At 41.3% G+C, this 21,753-nt stretch overlaps 1 protein-coding gene across 4 annotated transcripts in view; it reads left to right on the top strand.

Annotated features, from left to right (window-relative positions):
• Positions 1–21,753, top strand: part of FUBP3 (far upstream element binding protein 3) — a 42,341-nt gene that overhangs the window by 7,198 nt on the left and 13,390 nt on the right. For all 4 annotated transcript variants that reach the window (XM_067309257.1, XM_067309255.1, XM_067309256.1 and 1 more), the window contains exons 2-13: positions 190–295; positions 6,938–6,988; positions 7,478–7,511; positions 9,460–9,509; positions 11,121–11,192; positions 12,332–12,389; positions 14,997–15,159; positions 16,040–16,138; positions 18,144–18,248; positions 18,645–18,747; positions 19,441–19,541; positions 20,886–21,027. In XM_067309257.1, coding sequence (XP_067165358.1) covers positions 190–295; positions 6,938–6,988; positions 7,478–7,511; positions 9,460–9,509; positions 11,121–11,192; positions 12,332–12,389; positions 14,997–15,159; positions 16,040–16,138; positions 18,144–18,248; positions 18,645–18,747; positions 19,441–19,541; positions 20,886–21,027 — 1,084 coding nt within the window. The remainder of the gene's footprint in view (positions 1–189; positions 296–6,937; positions 6,989–7,477; positions 7,512–9,459; positions 9,510–11,120; positions 11,193–12,331; positions 12,390–14,996; positions 15,160–16,039; positions 16,139–18,143; positions 18,249–18,644; positions 18,748–19,440; positions 19,542–20,885; positions 21,028–21,753) is intronic.

The following is a 21,753-nucleotide window of genomic DNA, read 5'->3' as shown; positions in this document are numbered from 1 at the left end:
GCAAACAGAAAGCTGTTTACTTTACAAATAAAGCACTGCTTTCTTGCAACTGTGTTATAAAAGCACCTATATAGAAAATAACTGAGAGAAAGCTGGACTGGGGTAAATGCTTTGCTGGAAGAAAGAGTTTAGCTGTGGTAGCTGACACTTCAGATATGCTAATCATATTTTTATCATCTGCTTTTATAGATTGCTGCTAAAATTGGAGATATTCCTCACTTGAATAATTCTACAACACTTGTGGACCCGTCAGTCTATGGTTATGGAGTGCAGAAACGGCCCCTGGATGATGGAGGTAAGCTGGCTATGAGTAGGCAGAGAATCTTGTGGATGCAGTTTCTGAAATCCATGTATGGAGGTTGTTATCTTCTATAAGGACAGCAATTACTCAGTGTGTTTGTGTGTGTGTGCGTATAAATTGTACGTAGGATTCCCTGTGCTGTTTAGTCTTATCAGATAGCACAGGGCTCCTAGGCGTTAATATTCCTAATGTGAAGCAATTCTGTGTTAGTTTACAAACTCTGGAAATCGGCAAACTAACTCCGTAGTTTAAATCTTGTTCTGTGGTAGTGCCAAGGTGGGGTCTTATTGGAACCGTGCTGGAGCTCATGCACAGAGTGCCAGACGCATAATTAAGCTGTCCTTCCCTGCCCTCCCTGGTTTTCAGAGAACAGGCAGCATATAGGAGCATGTGTCAAGTATGCTTCTTTTCATGACTAGAGTGGCCACACTCTATACTCAACTGTATGTTGAGTATATGTCAAGAATTCTGATTGCTTAGCTTTGTACATGAATTTTAAGGAGAAAGAGTGGTGATGGAAGTTGAGGCAAGTTGGAAGGAAGCTTTCCATATTAGGCCTGACTTTTTTCATAATTATTTTTTATGAGGATTCTTAAATCTCTGATGCATTTAACACTGGCCACAGCCTAAGAGTAATTTATTGGGTGGATCATATCAGATAACTGTAATGAGTTAATACTGTATGAATTATTAGACCTTTAAAATAAATTATTCATTTCCTGGTTTTGGCAGGAACAGCAAAAAGGTTAGAACAGGTGTTTTCTTTTTTTTTACAAATCTGTAATGCTGTGCACTGTTACAGGAAGAGTGTTTACACTGTTACCTGCTGCTGTATAGAAGCAAAGAGTTCACCTTTTCCTGTGGTTGGTTATCAGAAAAAAATGGCCATGTTTTCCTCCTCCTGTTTCCTCTAGTGTTTTTACTGACATAGAGAGCCCTGCAGGGTCATTCTCTCCCCCATAAAATATGTGCAAGACCGCTGAGGAGGTAAGCGAAGCTTCGGCCTAAGACTGTATCTTGAAAGAATTTTCTCTGTTTCTGGCCTGATGCGAAGCTATGAAAGGCAAAGGCTGAAAATACTTCACCTCTGCTTCACGTTCTGAAAAGCATGCTGGAGCATGGAGAGAAGTTTCTTTCATCTGCAGAGTCTGGCTTGCTATCATTACTGTTGTCTGAAAACATGCCACAGTCGGCTTTGTTTTCTGGTGTTGTGGCTGTACTCGAGCAAGAAGCTGCTGCTTCTTTGGTTTGATGTTTTAGGAAAGAATGGGTTTATATGGATCAGCCCCTGCACCTTGTATCTCAGACTGGAGCATCGCTAAGTCTGTGAGAAGCCAGAGGCCAGTATATGTTGGTATATATGTTGGTCTTCTGTATGGCCAGGTGCTGTGCTGTCAAGCAATGAACTGTGAAACCTTGCTGTGCTTTTGTGATCAAAATAGACTTGTTAGTGTTAGTGTCTCATTGCTAGGCTAGATCAACTGCAAAGAAACAGTTTGCAGGCATATTCTAGCCTTTTCAGAAACAACTGTCCAGTCATGGATATGATTTCAAAGAATGTTGTCATCAGATGCTTCTTCCATTCCAGAAATGCTGTGGGAATAGAAGGTGTAGATAGGTCCTATTTTGCCATTGATTTTAAGAATATTTTATTTCAGTACTAATTTGATGAATGCAGTACAGTTTTGAGCTGTGTCTAAATGGCTCAGATCAAATGGTTATATGTGAAAATGAATAAAACTAGTCTTCTACGAACTAATTGTTCATAACATTAGTCCTACCTATTTCTTCACTGTTTCATCAGACTGAACTGAAATGAGAAATCTGACTTTTTGGCAATATCTTTTTTAATGAACTTCTAATATGCAAAATGGTCGTAATGCTTTATGACAGCAAAAGTTAGACTTTGTACCTAAAATTTTACTGGTGAGCCCTATGACTTGCTGAACCTTGCTTGCATTGGCGCAAACCGTATCCATGCAGTTACAATCTGTGCTATAAATTGGTTTCTGCTGGCTTCTCGCATTGTGATAGATGATTCCATGTAGCAGGTGTCATTCCTAGGTGAGGCTTCAAGAGCAGCTGCACTCTTGAGTGTTGTATTTGCAGTTGTTCTTCCAATGTAGAGACCTACAGGTGTTTGTTCACCTGCATTTCAGCATTGGGCCTTGTTTCTAGCACTTTTTCAAGTAGCTCCAAGCACTATATTTGCCCTTGGATACCTCATAGATGTGTGTAGGTTTTACAGCTTTCTCCCACTCCCTTTCCAAAAATCTCATTTCTCTGAGATCGCAGAGATCAAAGTAGTAATGCTGTTTAAAGGTTTGAAATTGAGCAAAGAAATCAGAATTGCCAGGCAAGGAGCAAGTACCTGTTCTTTCAGCTTTGGCCATCTTGGGTTTTATTTCTAATGGTATTAGTAAATCTTGTGCTGAAATACGATTGTGATGAGTTCCCCACTTCAGAGCAAGGTTCCTCCTGCACTATTCTGTAGCCATATACCAAGGTGAGTCGTGGAAGGTGCAGAACTGCTGCCTTGCCGAGGACTTCTGAAGCAGCGTCTCTTGCTCTGTATTTTGTGGTAGGATCCATACTTCAGTCATTCACAGGCTATGTGCTCCTGCTGCCGTGGCATTATAGACTGCTTGGTCTTCAGGCATCTGGAAGGTGGCAGTTGCCTTTAGTAGGACACTTACCTTAGGAGCACACTCACTGTTTTGACAGTCTTTTTAGTCCTGTGGTAGCTGCAAACCAGGGAGAGTCAGGCTTGCATGCCCAGGCTTTTCTGCATTTTCTGCTCTCTATGAATCAAGGTTTGGGGACACTGTTGTCAAGAAGAGTTTGTTTATATTTTTACAGGTGCTCTAGTGCAGGGGCTTGATACACTGTTACTCTGGATAGCTTGAAAATAAACCTGGGGGTAAATTTCTTGATTGTTTACCCCTGTACACTGGTGTTGGTGGCTGTGTGCAGTTCTCACTGCTTCCTTTCCCTCATGAAGAAGCTCTTGTGCTTTTTAGAAAATTACTTCTGTTCTTAATATTCCTGGAAAAATTGGTTCCAGGGAATATGAAGTATTTAAGGTGAGAAGAGAACCGTGTTTCAAAAAATCTAATTCTCTGTCTGTTTTTGTAAACAGCTGCTGGCATGGCTGATTGATGTCAGCTTAGGAAATGGCCTTAAGAAAGGCTGACAGTGTACTGGTCAAAACAAATTCAGTTGCTTTTAGAGCCTTTCCAAAAAAAAATTGTCATTGTATTGGAAACCAGAATGCGTGCAAGTGTCTTTGGTACTTCCCTTAACATAACCTTAATCAAAAACAGAGAGCTGCTAGGGTTGGCCCTGGTGACCCGGCCTACTGGTATTAGATGAAGCTTGAGACTGATGGTTTCTTGTTTTTTGTTTGTTTGTTTGTTTGTTTTTCCCCAGTTTCTTTATTTCCTGTCTCTGGAAACAACTTTAAAGTAATACTGCAAATGGTTACAGTGCAGGGAGGAGAGCTGGTTCATTTGTACTGCTAACACAGCAAGTTGTAGTTGGCGTTTATATGGCCACTTATATCAGTTAATGTTTCTCAGTGAAATGACCACTGCACATGGGGTTAGTTCTGGGGCGCAGAGAGACCTAGTGCATTTTGCTGTGGCTTGCTGCAGAGGATGGATCCCAGCCCTCCTGTTAACGGCCAACTGCTGCTGCTCCTGGCCTTGTTTTTGCTTAATGGGTCCCTCTAATTACCGATATGATTTAACAAGTTTATTTAGTGTTAAACCGTTCTTGAAGAAACAGCTTCCTTTTGTTAAAAGGAAGCAGGGTTCTAGTCTGCTGGAAAGACACTGATTCCCCAAAACTGAATGTTAGCCTTTGTTGCCCTATTTGGGGCTGCTTTGAAGAAGTTTCCAGTGATGTAGACAGGGTTAAGAAGCAGTGTTGTAGCTGAAGGCTGAGGCATCCTTTGAGTATGGGGAAACAAAGATGAGAGACCTTGGAGGAGACTTCCCCCCACCTTCTCTGAGCTTCTGTGGTATATCCAAATACAAAGGCAGCCTATTTTGTTATAATAAAATGTGATTGTAGTAGTGCCTAGTAGAGCTTAAACACAACGTGATCCTATTGTATGTAATACTTCAATCAAAATGTTTTCAATGAAAATAGAGTAAAGGATGGGCAGAAGGAAATCTTACCCTTCTCTTACTGATGGGAGTTAGTGGTGGTGCTCCTTACTGCACCTGTAGCAGGAGACTGGCCAGGACAGAAATCCAGATCTCCTGGCAAAAGGTTTAGTTTATCACCTAAAATGTTAGTGTTCTTCAAAATTGCAGATTTACAGTTCACCTTTGTTTTATTTTTAAATAAGGGAATTTAAGGGAAAAAAAAAAAGTAGTGATTCCCAACAAAGGCAGACATTTAAACTGATTGGTTCTTGACCATTTAATTCAGGAAAGATCTAGCCATCTTTAATGATGAAGAAAAATTAGGGTAATTATCATCCCTTTGGTCCTCTAAAATTTCTGGTGATCCCATTTTGGTTCAAAAGTATGAAATGCAACCCCGTGTTCTACTCCTCTTCCAGAGGTGTGTCGCTGTGATTTTATTCTAGTCGTGGAGATACTTTCTGCAAGATTGTATATTCCCACCCTGCACATTAGTTTAGTGGGAGGCACTACTCTGTTTTATGGGGTGGAAAAAAAATCTGCATTTGTTTTGAGTGTCTGTTAGGTAGAATTCAGTTAAGGTGAAGCCTAAAGCAGGGTGAAGAGTTATCAACCAGCAGGTGCCATTAACAGGAAATTGGGCTGATTTTATTCAGTATTTTTCCTTATTTGCAGTAAAATGACTGCAGTTACAGTTAAATTGTACTCAATAGATGTAAAAAGGGGGAAATACATACGTGGCTTGTCAGAGTTCAGCCCCCCTCCCTGGCATTAGGAGGGAGATGGTGGAATAGAATATCAGCTTTTAGCATTGCAGCAAGTGTGTTCTGCCCTAGACTTGCCTCTATTAGTCTCTGTCTTTCAGAGCAAAATGAGCATGTTAGAGAAGGAATGAAACTTTAGATTGTTGCAACCAGGAGCTACGTTGTTTCTGTTTCCCCCCTTAAAGAGAATGAAATCATGCCTGGCTTCAAGCTGTATAACTCTGTTTTCTCCTCATGCCTTACTTTTCAGCTCTTGGAGGGGATATCCGTGAAATGTGGAAGAAATGATCTCATGTACAAGTTGTGGCTACAGGCTTAATATGGGTTCTTTCACCAATTTGTGCAACAAATATACAAAACGGATGATATTTCTCTTGGGTGGTGAATGGCTTACTATGTTCATAAGGTACTTGAAATGGACTGGAGGTCTTATATCACATATACGTAAAGCATTATCTGCCTAAGCAATTTGACCTTTTGTGCTCCTACGACTTCCCTGTAGAAGTTGTCTTTTCCAAGTCCGGGACTGTGCTACAAAATGAAGCCTCTTCTGTCACATACATAAACTTCAGGAATTGATTATTGGATGTATATTTGCCTCATAATTTGTGGGCAGTGATCGTAGTGTAAAAGACTGCAGAGAGATCTGTTTTGGTGAATTGAAATGTTAAATGGATATTTAAATATAGCCTTGTAGTGTTAAGGGCACTCCTTCTGGCATCTTGGGCGAATGAATGGCCTAGTCCATGGCTAGGGCAAACCTGTTGTACAGTAATAGCTACAAGATGTATTGCATACAGCAAAAATATTCTGAGTGCTGATGGGGACAAGATGGCGAGATTCTGAATTTCTGTTGGGTCATACTTGCTCAACTCTGCAGCAGTAGCTTATCAGCTAGAGCAAATATTCCCCATTACATCACCCACCTTTTTCAACTGCAGTATTGATAGTTATCAAATTAGAGTTTTTTATATTCAGGGTGAGAATATGCAAAGACAAATCTAAGGGAGTCGATAACACAGCAGTTGTCTTATCACTGAGCTGGAGAGAGTAATAAAATATATTTGCTGTCAATATTTTGATCCTGAACTATTATTGAGATATAGACACACAACAGAAATATGTTATTGACTCTCTTGTCTATTTTATTTCTTTGAGTAACGTGTCTGGCCATAAACTTTATGTATTTTTCTACCAGATTTGGAGAGTGTGAGATGCATCCGTTTTCTAACCCTGACAGCTGATTGCCAATTTATTTCAGGTCAGAGAATGTGCAGGTTGCTGCAAGGTAGTTTGAAATAGCATCTTTATTATCACAGTTCACATGTTGTGGGCCAGTTTCATTTGTTTTGCTACTTGGGCCCTCTGGGCATGCAATATAATCTTCAACTGGTTGTTAGGACCAAATGGCCTGTTTCTTAGCTGATTTGCTGCAGGCAATGTCCAGTAGGAAGCCCAGCAGGGCAAGTGTTCCCACTTTGCATGATTTGGTCTAATGATATTTTCCCCAGTAACATTTGGAAGAAAGATTTAATCTATGGGAGTTGGGGTGAAAAAACCCTGTTTGGGGGTTCTCGGTTAGGGAGATAACTGCTAATCACAAATGGACCACCAGCTAACATTGCAGGTATGGCTGGAATGTGTGCATTCAATAAAATGTGTTTTAAAAAAATACAGTTTTGGTGACACAAGGTTACTTAACAGACCTATTCCTTTAACAGGTCTCCGTGTAGGTGGGCTCCATGGAGCACAGATAAGAGATACAGAGAGAAGTATGTGCAAGTGATTTCTAATGCTTTTTTGATTAGACTAAATCTCTGAATCTGCTTGGCTTTTATTTATTTGTTTTTTAGTATATAACAATCTGCTTGAAATTACTCCTTCCTCTCTCTCTCTCGCTCCCCTCTCCCCCTTCTTCTCTTTCTTCTTCTTTGGGCTTAATTTGGGAAGGAGGGAGGTTAGTTGCAGGGATTTGGATTTGGGCAGGCAGGATTTTCTCCCATGACTCTCAGCATGGGGAGACGCAGATCAATTTCCTATCCTGTGTTCAGCTGGATGCTGCGTTACGGTGCGTGTTGATCAAGAAATCCCCTCCTGTTTTGTACCACATAACGCATTCATTTCAGCCACTGAACCTAAATTACTGTTTTGCTTTTCTTTCTTTTTTGATGAAATGGTAAGAACTCTTTTTCTATAGGGATGAAGTTAGTTTATCCGTGCTAATGCTTTGATTTTTTTCCTTTTTTCTCTCTCTGCCACAGTAGGTAACCAGTTAGGGGCCCTGGTACATCAAAGGTAAGCAGTGGGTTATGTTTTATTATTTATTGATCAATTCTAATTGTTTATTGATCCACCATCTGTAGTAGTGTTAGGAAGTCAGAGGTTGAGAATGTGGAGAAACTGTCAGCTTGGGTTTTCTCCAGACTGGGGTTTCTGCTAACCCTTTAAGGCTATTTGCTGTGATGAAGAAAGAAGGGTTGAACTTGGGTTTAGTTCCTGTAAATCTGTAGGACTGAGCAGAATAAATTCTGCTCTCCCTTTCCCCTGCCTCAGGAAAAAAAACAAAAACAAAAAACTGGCACTTTGACAGGAGTCAGAAGTATTAAACAGGCAGGTGGATTTTTTTAGTTTTGTTGATCTAATATCACCTGGGATGATTCCCTTGATTGTTAAAAGTGGTTTGGGGAGACTGGAGCAAGTCTGAGTTATTATGCAGCATGTCTTATCTACCACAGAAGTAAAATTCTCATGTTTTCTGGAATCCTTCTCTTATGGAGTTGCCTGTCTTGAGCAGGAAGGGCAGAACATTTCTAAAGCTAGAATTCATATTTGGGCTAATGGTAGTTTGTTTCCATCGCAACCAACAGCTTGTTGGGGGCCTCAGCAGAAAGGGCAAGGAATATACACAAGGACTGTAGAACCTTCCGTATTTCATGGTGATACTGTTAGGCTAAAGTTAATGTCCAACTAGGGCTGCGCAAAAGGGGATGGCAGTCTTGTCTGCTCTGCTGCTGCCTGCCACCTTTGTTCTGCCAGCAGTGATACTTATGCCAGGAACTGATCAGGCTGAAAAGCCTGGAATGACTTCTTTCTGGTTTTGATGGTTGGCTTTCATCTAGATTAGTTTCATTGTCCAGCTGCAACTGCTCCTCCGGCACAGGGAGGTAGGCAAGTAATGCGGGACAGGACGTTTTGGCAACAGGCTAGGTTTATTCCAGATGAAAATGAATGTAGTCCTGAACCTCCCTGTAGCATATGGGAGTCTGCGTTCTGTTGCGGATATGGATAGCACTGGCATCTGTGCTGGGGAGCTCTCAGTTAGTGGAAGGTATTTTATCTGCAGGTTAGATGGTGAAGCCTAATGGGTGTTTTATACCTTCTCTAACTGGTGTAAAGCAAGTGATGGGATGGATTTAATTTTTCTCACCAGAAAACTTAACACTGAACTTATTCTGAAGATGTTTCATTGCATTTGAGAGTGCTGGACAAATTGTATATGGTGCATATTTCAGTCTATGGAATTTGTAAGTTCTATGTTCATTGTGTTGTATTTTCTACAAGATACAAATAATTAAGCAAAAAAACAGGAAAGGTAATTCCTTTCTACCTCTTGACTATGTTTAGGTCTTAGGAAATTGTTTTGAGTGCTGTGTTTTGAGGCACAGACACACTGAGAAAAGTCCAAAGAGTGTTAGGCTTTTAAAGTCCTGAGATAGTAAGAATTCAAAGGATAATTGAAGATAGCTTTTATAAATTCCAGAGAAAAGAATGATAAGGACAGGCAGGCAAATAATCTACAAATGTCAGAGGAGTCATCCTTATCAGGTTTGGCATTGATTAGCTCTCTTGGCAAGAGCATATCAAGAAGTAGTAGGCAGTGGCTGTGACCTGGAAGGTCTAGGCTAAATATTAAAGAAACTTTGCCATTATTCTGTTAAATCTGTCTGGAGCAAGAAGGCAAAAAGAGGTTATTCAGTCAGCTCCACTGAAGATAATGGAGAATAGATTGGAAATGTATTCAGCGTAGGAGAAATTAGATCCATTCTCTCTCCAGCTAGGGCATGGAGCAGGTGACCCCTGAGAGGTCCCTTCCAAAACGGATGATTTTGACTGTGACGTAGTGTTTACTTGTCTGTGCAAAATCCTTATATGCTGTTCCTGGTTTCCATGACAGGACATAGTTGTCTTTCAAATTGTTTTTTGTAATGACTATTTGATTTTCTTCCTTTTTTTTTTTTTTTAGGGCTGTAATAACAGAAGAGTTCAAAGTGCCTGATAAAATGGTCGGATTTAGTAAGTATCTTGGATGCTTTTGATTTGTTTCTTAATATATATTCTGTGCAGGAACACTTTATTCTGACAGACAGAATAAGACACGCTCACAAGCTTTGTGTATTTACTGGCTTTGGATAAGCCTTGTCTGATGCCCTCTTCATAGGGACTGGATGATCTGGTTTTAAAATCCAGGTGCAAACTGCGTGGAAAAGCTTGGTGTCTCAGCAATAAGAGCAACACTGTGCGGTACTGGTTACTGAGAGTTGTAGTGGTTCTCTCCCTTAAATTCCAACAACCGTAGCATGTAAGCACGTCAAAAGTGAATTTATTTTCCCCTCACTGAAACATTACTTTCTTTGAATATGTAATAGTGTGTGAGTTGTGGGAAGGAAACAACATTGAAATGTTAAAATGAGAGTTGACTCAGGGCAAGTTAAACAGAATTTTAAATCTTCTATATGTTTACTGCAGGGAAACAACCAGCATGCATTGCTCGGATGAGTTTTTTCCTAGATTTGCATTCCTGATACTGTTCTTTTTCATGCCTGATCCTAATTTCTGTCTTCCTATGGATGATCATTACTTTTCCTTTCAATGGCACCCTCCTGCTGTTGTGACTATAGTGATTGCATTTACTCTTCTTTCACTAAATTTTCTGTGCATCTCTTCCAATTTGGTATACAGAGAGTAAAAAGGAAAATAACAGACCATGATAATTACCCCTTAGTGTGTGAAGTTTTGTCCTGACTCTAAATAAGCTATAAAACTGTAATTCTGGAATTCCTGTATAGGAAGCCCTCTCCTCCTACCCGATCTCTTCATTTATTGGTCCTGATACCACATGTTTGGAGGGATATCGGAGGGGTTTTGTAGCTCTGTGAGAAGGGAGCCTGGATGCTCTACTGGTGCATCATATATGTATTAAATCTAATCCTGTTCAGGATCAGACAGATGTGGGGAGATGGCAGATCCACAGCTGAGAGATTATTCTGTGGGAGCATCTTGAGCCAGGCATACCCGTCTGAGCTGGCAGTTGTGCCCTTCTGCAGTTTGGGAAGGACTTGAATGATGATGGGCACATACGTTCTCCTCAGTATGTCTTTTTGGTGAACAACTGTTTGCTGACGCCAGAGAGCTAAGGGAGATGAATATTCGTTTTCACTTAAAGTTTGATAGAGCATTTAAGTATTTAGGAGTTCTCTTTGAGTACAGGCCAGACAAATAATGTGTCCTTTGAAAAGAGGCAGTAGATAAGAATTTTATAGAAGTAAAAGCAAACAGCTTTGGCTTTTTTAGGACCCCAAGTAACTGGTTTATTGGTTCAGGTTGAACGAGACATACTAAAATGACTCTTCTAGCAGGGCTCAAACTAGAGCCTTTTTTCTAACCCACCATGTATTTTCATTTCTGTACAAGAGATTTTTTTTTTTTTCAAGGAAATAGAATAGCTTTCAGCAGTATCTTACTGTTTTTCCACGAAGATATACTTGATCATACTGTGGATACCTGTTCTGCAACTGAGTGGAACTGCTTCTTTATAGGTAGCCACAACAGAGTAAAACAGGGAGGGTGCTCTTCACAGTTACTCAGAAAAACAGCGTGTTCTGATGCTTATTGAATTTGTTTCAGTAATCGGCAGGGGAGGTGAACAGATCTCACGGATTCAGGCAGAGTCTGGCTGCAAAATTCAAATTGCTCCAGGTAAGAGCCTCTTTTTAGGGTAGGTGGACAAGTTGTAATGCTGAAGGATGTTGTGTCCATTACATCAGGTGCCTTGCAATGCTCATAACGTGTTATCACCGTTAACAAATGCTATACTAGGCAAACATGCATGGGAGGGCTCTTCTGGGACTGACCTCTGTACTAGCATAGAAAACAGGTGTGTCAGGTGGTTTTGACAGTGAAACAATTAAGAGACTGTCTTTAACCAACAGATGGGTACAGTGCAAATGGACACTCCGTATTGTCCCTAGAGCAAAAATTGCAGCTATTTAGTTTTCTTCTGGTGGTACCTCTTTGTTCAGCTCTTGCAATTTGTTTTTGATTAGTCTGGTCAGCTTCAGGCAGAAGGCATTTCAGGAGGGTAGCAGCAGCTCTTCATACAAAGCACCATGCATTGAGGAGATGGGACCATCCAGTGCTCTGTGCTAGTGCTGCAGCCTGTTTGTGTTTGGGAAGACTGTACTACAGTGCTCTATAGGAAACTATGGGTGCTTATAATCTAGGTCCTTAAACCTCTCTCTAATTGGTGGAGCAGGCTTTGAAAGAAATGCAGGCATCCAGCAAATGGTTTTAAACATGTTGACCCTGGGTGTCTTTGAATTCATTAACATGTGCTGTGTGCAGAATGAGCATTTTCATCAGTACCTAACAGTTACTGAAGCAGCTGCTGTTTTTGAATTTTATATATTTGCCAAGAGTGTGACTTTACAAGGAAAAAAGCCACCTGGGGAAGTGCAGTCCCATGAAGTATTTAAAAAAACAAACAAACAAAAAAAACAACTTGTAGTCAACTTTAAGATGCTGTAAGAACAAGACTTAATTCTTCAGAAAGAATATATTTGAGTTACTGATAGGTAAATAAATACTACTCACATTTGCTTCTAGGACATAATTGTAATTTTGAGGCATGGACTTAGATTGCATCACACCACTCCATATTTTCAGGCAGCGGTTTGTTCTTTACGTTAGCTGTCTTTCGCTGCCCCCCTATTTAAAATTAAACTGTCTAGCCTGTGTCAGGAGTAAGCATTTCTCTGCCTGCCTGGTTATTGAAGGCAGTTTGGATGCTAAGAAATGGGAAGTATCCAATCCCTGTTGTCTTCTTGTTTCCTTTGTAGATAGTGGTGGAATGCCTGAGAGGCCCTGTGTGCTCACCGGGACGCCAGAGAGCATTGAGTGAGTTCTGATTTCATTTTTCTCCTTTCTCCTTCTCTCTCTTTTCCCTAATGCTGTGCTCTGTCAGTGGTGCTACCTGGTTAGCCACACCAGCAAATGTTGGCCTAGAGAAACTTGAGGGTCTCTGGAGCATAGAACCTCTTGGTCTGATCCTTTAAACTGTGCACCTCAGAGGCTTTTTTCCAGTTGCAGTTTGAACCCTCTGCAGAAATTCCCGTGGAATTCCCCTCCTCAGGGCAAGGTTGCTCTTAGGGCACCTAGGATGCAGTTTTCTAACTGCAGCTTTCCAGGATGCTGAGCTAAGTTGTTGAAGGGCACTTCTCTTCTCCCCTTTGCCTCCCTTCTCCTATTGAGATGACCATCCTTCCAGCTGAAGAAGGGCTGCATGAGGCCTCCAAAGCCTGTTGGTGCCACTCCAGAGTAATCTGGAGGTGTTGGTGCTGTTGCAGAGCAGCATGAGGCCCATGGATGTGCTTGCCTCTGCATCTCTGCCAGCGAGAAGCAAAGGACTGAACCAAAGTCTTGAATTCTGATCCCTGCATGGTAGAGACACATGGCCAGCCAGCAGGGGTTTCTACTCTTTAGGCCTACAGAAACTTTAGGGACAGTGTTTCCTCCCTCCCCCTTCCCAGGAGCTGAGTTTGAGACTCTCACAAACCAGTTGAGGACCTCCTGCTGGAACTGGATCCAGGATCCTCAGGCTTACAGGAACACACTTAACATATGGAGCTGCTCTTTCTCTCCCCAGCCTTTGGGTAGGTGGGTTTTTTAAAATCCATCTGGAAATCTTTGAGTTGCATTTGGTAGTGAAAATACATGGGCACAAAGACCGTCTCTCTAAAGAGAAGACGCTCATCATTCTTCCATTCCTAAGAGATCTAAGGGTACTGAAATCTCCTTACTCTACCATAATACTGCAAGCAGTGAGCCAGAATAAATATAATTGGCAAGCTCACATTATAGGGCAAGCAATGTGTTCTTGCTGGTATTGAAGTGCTTTTTTCCCCTTTTAGCAAAAGATGTTTCAGAACAAGAGCAAAATATTAAAAAGCTGGGTTGCCTGATGAGATGCAATTGGGGGATAATGGGGGAGACTTATAGTTTCTTTTAAGACTTAATGTTTCTGAAATATGCAGTTAAATGTGGTCATGTCCAAGGCTGTCTTTAAAAAAAAAAAAAGAAAAAGAAAAAAAAGAAAAAGAAAGAAGGGGGAGGTGGTGGGAACACTCAGTTTAGGAAGCAGAATAAGGAAGGCTGCTGAGGACTTGAAATTAGGTGAAACTTTAATTTGCTTCTGTACTAAAATTGTCAACTTGGTTGTTTGAGCTACTTTTTCAGGCTACTTGGAGAAAAATAAAATGAAGTAAGGAAACCAATCTAGGTGTCAGACTGCTTTGTGAAGGATTTTGTGAGGAGTGTTTCCATTAGTTATATCCAGTGGCAAACTAATAGGTTAATTTCCAAACAAGCCCTTCTGATCTGAAACATGTCATGTATTAACTGTTGTAGCCTTTATATCATCACAAAAAGAACATTACGCAAAATGTAAAGGTAGATGAATAAAATCTGTTAAGGCTCTTTCAGAATATTTGAAATGAACTTCCAGAAATTCCACCTTTTGCCTTGTTTTGTGAGAAAGTCGAGAGAAAGTGGTGCTCTGATCTCTGCAGCCTTAGATCGTCACCCCTTGAGCTGTGAATGTCTGCTTGCGAGGAATGAGTTCGTACTATTTCTTCAAGGCTCTAGAGAGAAGAGTCCTCTTATATCAAGCCATGTCAGCCACCCTGAAGTAGGGAGAGGGGAAGACACTGCCTTAGGCTGAATAGGGAACTGCTGACTTTCTTCTGACTACCTTGAAGGGCTGTGGGAGAAGGGGAGGAAAGGGATATGTTGGTACTAGCACTTCCCAAGATGAAGGGAAGCCACTGTCAGTTACCTCTGACATGCTAGAGATTTTGGAGAAAGTGTCTTTAATCTCCCAAATGCTTTGTGTCTGTCTCTTCTCACCAGGAGTAGGAGAACCCAGTCTTTCACTGGTTGCTGCTGCAGTATCCTTGCCTCGCTTTCTGGTGTAGCTTCAGCAGCTGCTGCTTGGGGCAGAGACTGTGTTAGAACAGTGTTCTGGTGCTGCTGGTAAGAGCAGGCAAAGAAGAGCAAGGCAGTTACCTGTGACTGATCGGAGAGTGGTGAACCAACATGCTGTGTTAGTATCAGAGCAGTGTCTGTTTTGTCTTGACCAAGAAGGAGAGAGAAGCTTGAGATTTATCAGATATGGCATATATATATATATTTTATTAGAATTTAGAGGCTCTTCATTCACAATGTGCACCCCAGTTGCTATAGCTCAACTGTTATCCTTAACTTCGAAAGATAGCAGAGCATGCTGCTGCTCCTCCTTCTGCCTTCCCCTTTCAGAAATCAAACTGCTTATAATCATTTTAGGGGAAATTGTACACCAAAGGGTCAAAAAAACATTGTGCTAACTGTGGTTTCCTTCATCTCTTCCCTTCTTCTTTCCCCAATCGCTTCACATTCCAGTGGTTCCTAGTCTCTTCATCACATGGAACAATGTTGTCTAATGGTTGTTTCCCTCGATTCTTTTCCAAGACAAGCAAAACGGCTACTGGGGCAGATTGTAGATCGCTGTCGGAATGGACCTGGCTTTCACAACGATGTTGATGGCAACAGTACGATTCAGGAGATTTTGATCCCGGCATCCAAAGTGGGTCTAGTCATCGGCAAAGGAGGTGAAACAATAAAACAGTTGCAGGTGCGCAAGATGCATTTACTTTAGGGCTCTCTCCCCTACTGCAACTTCTCTAGATCAGCAAGAGCGTGCTGAAATGGAGAGCCTTAAATGCTCTAACCTTCTACAGCAGGGACTGTTCTTCTGCCTTCGGAGAGCTGGACTCAAATCCAATCTTGTGTTACAAAAGAAATCAGTTTGGCCTCAGCTACACATGTAGTGGAGTTTTGCCAGAACTGTGAAAGAAACTTGTGTGCTTTAGATAAAAATTTGGTGTGTGCTGTTTAGGAGGCGATCCTTGTAGCCAAGAAAAGGCTATCTGTAGTCTGCTTCTGCAATAGTTTTTAATGCCAGCCACACTACTGTAGAATGCTGTGTTTCTCTTTCATTACTAATCTATAATAAGGCTGGTGTTTGTCTTCCTCCTTTTCCCATCCCTCCCCTTTCTAATTAAACGTATCTTGTTATGTATAAATCTGTGTTTCTAGGCAGTCTTTATTCTTCCATCTTGTACAATTTTTTTAAAGAAAAAAGGTTTTCAGAAATGAACCTAGGCCAAAAATATAATTTTTAGAGTGCCCCAATTAGGCCTCTGTCATCCAATAATTTCAAGGCTGGTCAAGCAATTACTATTATATGCAGACAGCTACAGATTCTGGAAAGGGCTGAAAAATCAGTTGTTGAGGTAGAGGGGTTCTCTTTTTGCAGGGTCTTCAGGAGTAGCACACTTTGTCAGTCCTTTACGCTCTAGGACTGTTACTGAATTTGTGCTGTAAGTACCCAAGAAGAGCTAAGGTAGCTTCTGTAAACTTGCTGCTTTGACCTCTATAACGTTTAGTAACCAAAACATAGTCCCTAGCTTTAGGGACTCTACTTAGCAAAGTGCTCTGTGCTCTTTCTTCAGGAGCGAACGGGTGTGAAAATGATTATGATCCAAGATGGTCCATTGCCTACTGGAGCAGATAAACCCCTCCGTATTACTGGAGATGCATTTAAAGTACAGGTATGTAATAAAAGTGAGCTGTTGCCCCTGAGTACTGAGGAGTAGTTTAAGCACTAGCATATTTGTGAGCATCTAATGGTGCTAAATCCAACTGCAAATGCTATGATCCCTGCTGGGTTTTTTATTCTGTGCATTTACAGTCTGACTATTTAGAGCAAGTTAAAACAGGGACTAGCAAGTGTTGGCTTGTCTACAGCCTAACCTAGCTCTCACTTCAAATAGGCATTACACGTGGGTAGGAGAAGAGCTGAGAAGGAGGGTTTGGAGAAAGTATCTTTGAAATGCTTTCCAATCTGTGAAGCAAAAGTTGTAGTGATATGTTACATAAACAAATGGGTTCTTAGTGACTAGCTTAACTATGTGTTTAAGAAAGTTTTGTGGAAGGTTTACCATCTCAGACAGCCAATTGACGCAGGTAATTAAAAAAAAAAAAAAAAAAAAACCTGTAGCAACTCCTGAAACCAAGGGATTTGGTTAATATTGGTACTGCAGTCCCACTGTGTCAGGGTTCTACAAATATATTTATGCCTGCGGTTCTTGCTTTGAAGCAAAAACCCATGATCAACTAGAGACCGCCAGATTTCAGTGTGATGGAAGTACTTAAATTTAAGAATTAAACTTAATTTGTGGCATGTTCCACTTCTCAGCAAGTGTCTATCATATCTTGCTAAGTATTTAAATCTAGTTTAGCTTTCCTCTCTCTAAGAAAAACAGTTCTATTTCATAGGATCTCCTTAATCACAAATTGCTGAAACAGTGGCTGCTGCATAGGCATGGTATGTTTGGGTGGCATTTTTCAAACCACTTAGTGGAACAGGGCTTTTAGGTTTGAGAGATAATTTTCAAAATTCTTATATTTATCATTGTAAGAGTATAGATATGTAAAAAGAAGTTTAATGGCAATCTTGCTACTTTTAACCAAATCATGTTCCAAGTGCTGCTGCTTTCCAGATGGCTGTTTCTTCTGCCTTGCAAGATTTGCTGTTGTCACATCTTCCGTGCCATATATCATGTCAATCAATCATGGAGGCATTGCAGGCTGGAAGATCTCTGAGGCTCTTTCCTAAGTTCAACGCACTTAAAAAGCTCAATGAATCCTTGGTTCTGGTGGGATTCTCTGGGTGCTGCAACAGTGTTTCTTAAGTATCTCAAATTGCTATGAAATCTCTCCATTGCCCTTATTTCTGTCTTGGCATCTCTGAAACTTCTTGAGTTGTTTACTTCTGTAATAAATACCAAGAATGCATGAAAAATATAAAATGTGAAAGGAGTCAGATTCACCAGTGTCTCTCAAACTTGCAAAAAGAACTGAAGTGTCAAAAGCTTGACTGGTAATATACAGAAACAAAGGCTTGGGTTTCAACATGTGGGCCTTTTTCTTGTTTTTTAAATGGTGACTGCTGTTGGCTTATATCCAAGGTACACTTTTACTAGCTGGGCTACATGCAAGCTTGTGAAAGGCCTTGAGGGATGCAAGGAGGTAGGAAGAGTAATCATTTGTCTCAAAATATCTTGCTGGATTGCTGCAGGCTTGGGCTTACCTTTCTGAATGTCAATAAGCTCATTACTGCCCACCTGCCTTCTTGGTTCATGTTCTCTACCTCTTGGTGGACATGTTCTCTGCTCTGCTACTACAGCTTCTACCATATTGTTGGTTTCAATTCTATCCAGCAGAAAAGGGCCTTCCACTTCCTTCCTTGAAAAGAAAAGAACGATGTTCTTATTTTTAAAAGCAAAAGGGCCTGTCCTTTTGGAAAGACTGAAATAAATTGCACACAGGAAACTGCCACCTCGCTCACTTGGCAGACTTTGTCAGACATGGAAGATGCCGTCGAGAACAGATCTCCACTCCCTGTGGTTTAAAAAAATTCCAAATCGGACTATTTGCATTAAGCAGACAGAAGTTATTCTGCCTGAAGGCTAACCATTAGCTATTACTGAGGCCTTGAACTGGGATGGCAAGCAGAATAATTTTAAGCTAACTGTAACTTCTTTCCCCATGTAGCAAGCAAGGGAAATGGTACTGGAGATCATCCGAGAGAAAGATCAGGCAGACTTCCGAGGCGTACGCAATGATTTCAGTTCTAGAATGGGAGGAGGCAGCATAGAGGTATGTTTTCTTCATGAGTTACTGTGCTAACCTCCCTGTGGGATGGGCAGTGGGGGGAAATCACCAAATTTCACGTGTAACCTATATGCTTATTTTTAAATGCATTGTGTTCTGTTGCCAGAAGAGTCTGTCTGGCTGTAAAGAAGAGGAGTTCTTATGGACTCCAAGATGACACTTTTTTAATTGTCTTTTGGAAGCAGCATTCTTGTAGTGCAGAGTTCATTCAGTGGGGAAAGGAATTTGTGACCATGTGTTTGTTTTTCTTAAGGGATGTGGTTCTGTAGCCTGGAGCTGCTTAACATGGCCTGTCCTTGTAGCTAAGTGCATCTCCTTGTAAAATCAGAGTAATTCAGTCTAGTTCTCTGAGCTTTCATACTGCTTTGCCTTTCCCATCAGGTCTCTGTGCCCAGGTTTGCTGTTGGAATTGTGATAGGAAGAAATGGAGAAATGATCAAAAAGATTCAAAATGATGCTGGAGTTAGGATTCAATTTAAACCAGGTTTGTGTTAGGATGGAGAGCCATTACTTTCTGACCAGTGTTCCAATTTGGGATTGGTAAAGCAAATCCATTCTGAGGTTACAGCAGCTAGGCTTTCTTAATTTAAAGGTGCATTGTGTCTCTTTCTAAAAACTATTTAAACACGCTGCTTCCTCATGCACTTTCTGTTTTTCAGAGAGTAAGATTATATACACCTCATTTGCAAACGTTAGATGTCACAACAGTAATGTCTTAACTGGTAACTATATGAATAAACAAAAAAAAAAGAAAAAAGAAACTGGGTTATTAAAAAAAAAAAAAAAACTTTTTTTTTTGCTAAAGATATTTCCTTCAGGACATTAAAGCCTTTGGGGATCAGGAGTTGATTAATCCTAAATAACTTTCTCTGGGTCCTTGGCTGTCTGATCACCTGTCAAAGCTGCCTTTGTCCTCTTAAGATTATATCAATCTCCTTCATGGCTTTTTGACATTCGAAAGTGTTGCTTTTTGAATGCTGTCCCTACTGCAAATGTGGTTTTGGGTTTTGTCTTTTTTCAGTAGGTGGAAGAGGGACTGAAGGTGGAGGGAAGAGAGGTCTCAGGGTAGATACGTTATGTGAAAATGCTGCTAGCAGTGACAGTGCTAGAAGGAAGCTTTTGCTGGTGGGTGGATGTTTTCTCATTTTAATTTAGTCTTTGCTACCTCTCTTCACAGATGATGGGATTAGTCCCGAAAGAGTCGCACAGGTCATGGGTCTTCCCGATAGGTGTCAACACGCAGCACACATCATCAATGAGCTTATTCTCACGGCACAGGTGGGTTCTGGAGGCTCTTGGGAGGCTCTCATGTGCTTATATGAGAATGTAGTCTCTGTGCATATGGCAATGTGGATGGATGCCACCATGTAAAGAAGAATAGTGATGTTAAATTTTCCCTCCAGCAGGCCATACATGTCGCTGCCCCGGACAGAGCTGCTAGGTTTGCTTTTTAATGTGATATGGACTGATTGAGCTATGGAAGGTCTCCTCAGGCAGTAGTATAAGGTGTCATTGTGGCTCCACGTTTTCCCCCATGTTGAGTTATTGTTTTTGAGCTTTTTGGAAATGGTGACCTTGTGGAATGGAGTCCAGCATGAGACAGTTTCTGGAGGCTGTATTCAACATGGCTGAGTAATGTTCAGGGCAGCAGAGCATTAATTAACAGTGCTCAGACAGTGCCTCCCCTGCCACCGCTTCGGACCCCAACTAGTGGATGTTACTTCATGTACACATCCTTAGGTGGCTCAGAATGGCCTCCAGTCTTCTACTCTAGTGCTGGGGGAGGCAGGGGAGGGCAAAGAACGTTCAAGTGTATGGTTAGTGTGCTCTGAAACAAACACCAACATATTGTATTGTTCAAGGGTAAGAAGTATGAAGATGAGTGAAATAGTAGGGCAGATTCATGAAGGAGGTTGTGTATCCCCCTTTATTAGGGGTGGTAAAGATGTTAGAGAGCACTCCAGGCCAGATACTTGGGCCTAACTTGTCCTTGAAGGGTAAGTCTTGGTAGTTCTTTTTGCCCCGAGATCTGGTTTGAATACTTGATTACGTAAATCTTTTAGCCATCCACTTAAATTCCCAGGCCTCTCATGGTGGCCTCTGACAGCCCATGGCCTTTGCTTTTGGAGAAATCAGTTATCCAAAATAGGTGTGCCCTTTAAGTGTCTTTGAACTTAAAAGTTCCCTTTGGAAGTTTTGGAAAATGTATATTTCAACTAAGCAGTTCCAGCAGTTCTTTAAAGAATGATACTTGAAAGGGTTTGAAAGCTAACTTCTGTGTGTGTCAGTTCCAAGATCTACTGGTTGCTCTAAGGAAATCCCCCATCACAAACTAAAAGTCCTTTTAGTAGCTGATGCTTGTTCATAGGTTTATTTGAGCAGGTATCAAGGCATGCATTTAGAAAATATAAATATCTTCCTGAGTCAGGAAGGCAGCTGTAACCTACGTTAATGACATTTCTTTAAACTGCTTCAAAATCTTGAATGTGGAACTGAAGTCCAAGAATATCTTAATTTAGCACCATTGATTATAATGCAGTTCAACTTACCTTGCTCTTTTTTGTTTTTAATGTACATTGGGGCCAGGAAGAAAACACTGATACAAATTCTTTGTCTTCCAAGGAACGAGATGGCTTTGGAAGTTTGGCTGTCACCCGAGGAAGAGGTCGTGGCCGTGGGGACTGGAGCGTTGGAACACCTGGGGGCATGCAGGAAATAACCTACACAGTGCCAGCTGATAAGTGTGGCCTTGTTATAGGCAAAGGTAGGTCCCAGTGACACAAAATGCCCCAGCTTGCAGCCTTTCTCTCTCAGGATGGTCGCATTCTTGCTCCCTGACAGCGGGGCTTTGGAGTTTTCCATAAGTACAGGTATTTAGTGGCCAGTGAATGCAGTATAGGAATAAGCTAGAAACGCTTGTGGTTGTTTGCTTTGTGATGCTCTCACTCCTCATAATTGTACTCTCCAGGCCCTTGTTCACAGTAAGTAAGGGAGGCTCTTCATGCAGAGCTGTCAAGTAAAGTTGTTATAACAAGCAGCTGGCTGAGAAAAGGCCAGGTCGTTTGTGGCTCCTTTTTATAGGGAATTGGTTTAAAGGACAGTTTATCAGGGGCAAGCAGAACAGTCATTTCGTAGTGCTGGATTTGTGTGAGTGCTATGTGATAAAATGGAAGGTCTCTGATTGTGGCAATAACCGTAGATACTTGCAGCTACATAACTGAAGTGTCTGATGAATGAAACGAAGTGGTGAGATTTGTGCGTATCTGAGCCTGTCATGCAACAGGCTGGTGCCCCTGCCTGCCTTGTGCACCTCATTTTGCTCAGACCTAATGTTCCCTGCCATGGAGGCCCCTTTGCTGCCTTAGCCATTGAATCCTGCCATGGAGATGGACAAGGAACTGTCTGGCCTTTCTCTCAAGAGCCAGCACACTCCCAGGACAGTGCTGAAACCAAGGCATCAGCATCAGTCTCAATTTGTCATAGAGCATGA

Source organism: Apteryx mantelli, chromosome 21 (assembly GCF_036417845.1).
Source record: "Apteryx mantelli isolate bAptMan1 chromosome 21, bAptMan1.hap1, whole genome shotgun sequence".
In the NCBI taxonomy this organism is placed as follows: Eukaryota; Metazoa; Chordata; class Aves; order Apterygiformes; family Apterygidae; genus Apteryx; species Apteryx mantelli.
The sequence above is the reverse complement of the archived record's forward strand: the minus strand, read 5'-3'. Positions and strand labels throughout refer to the sequence as shown.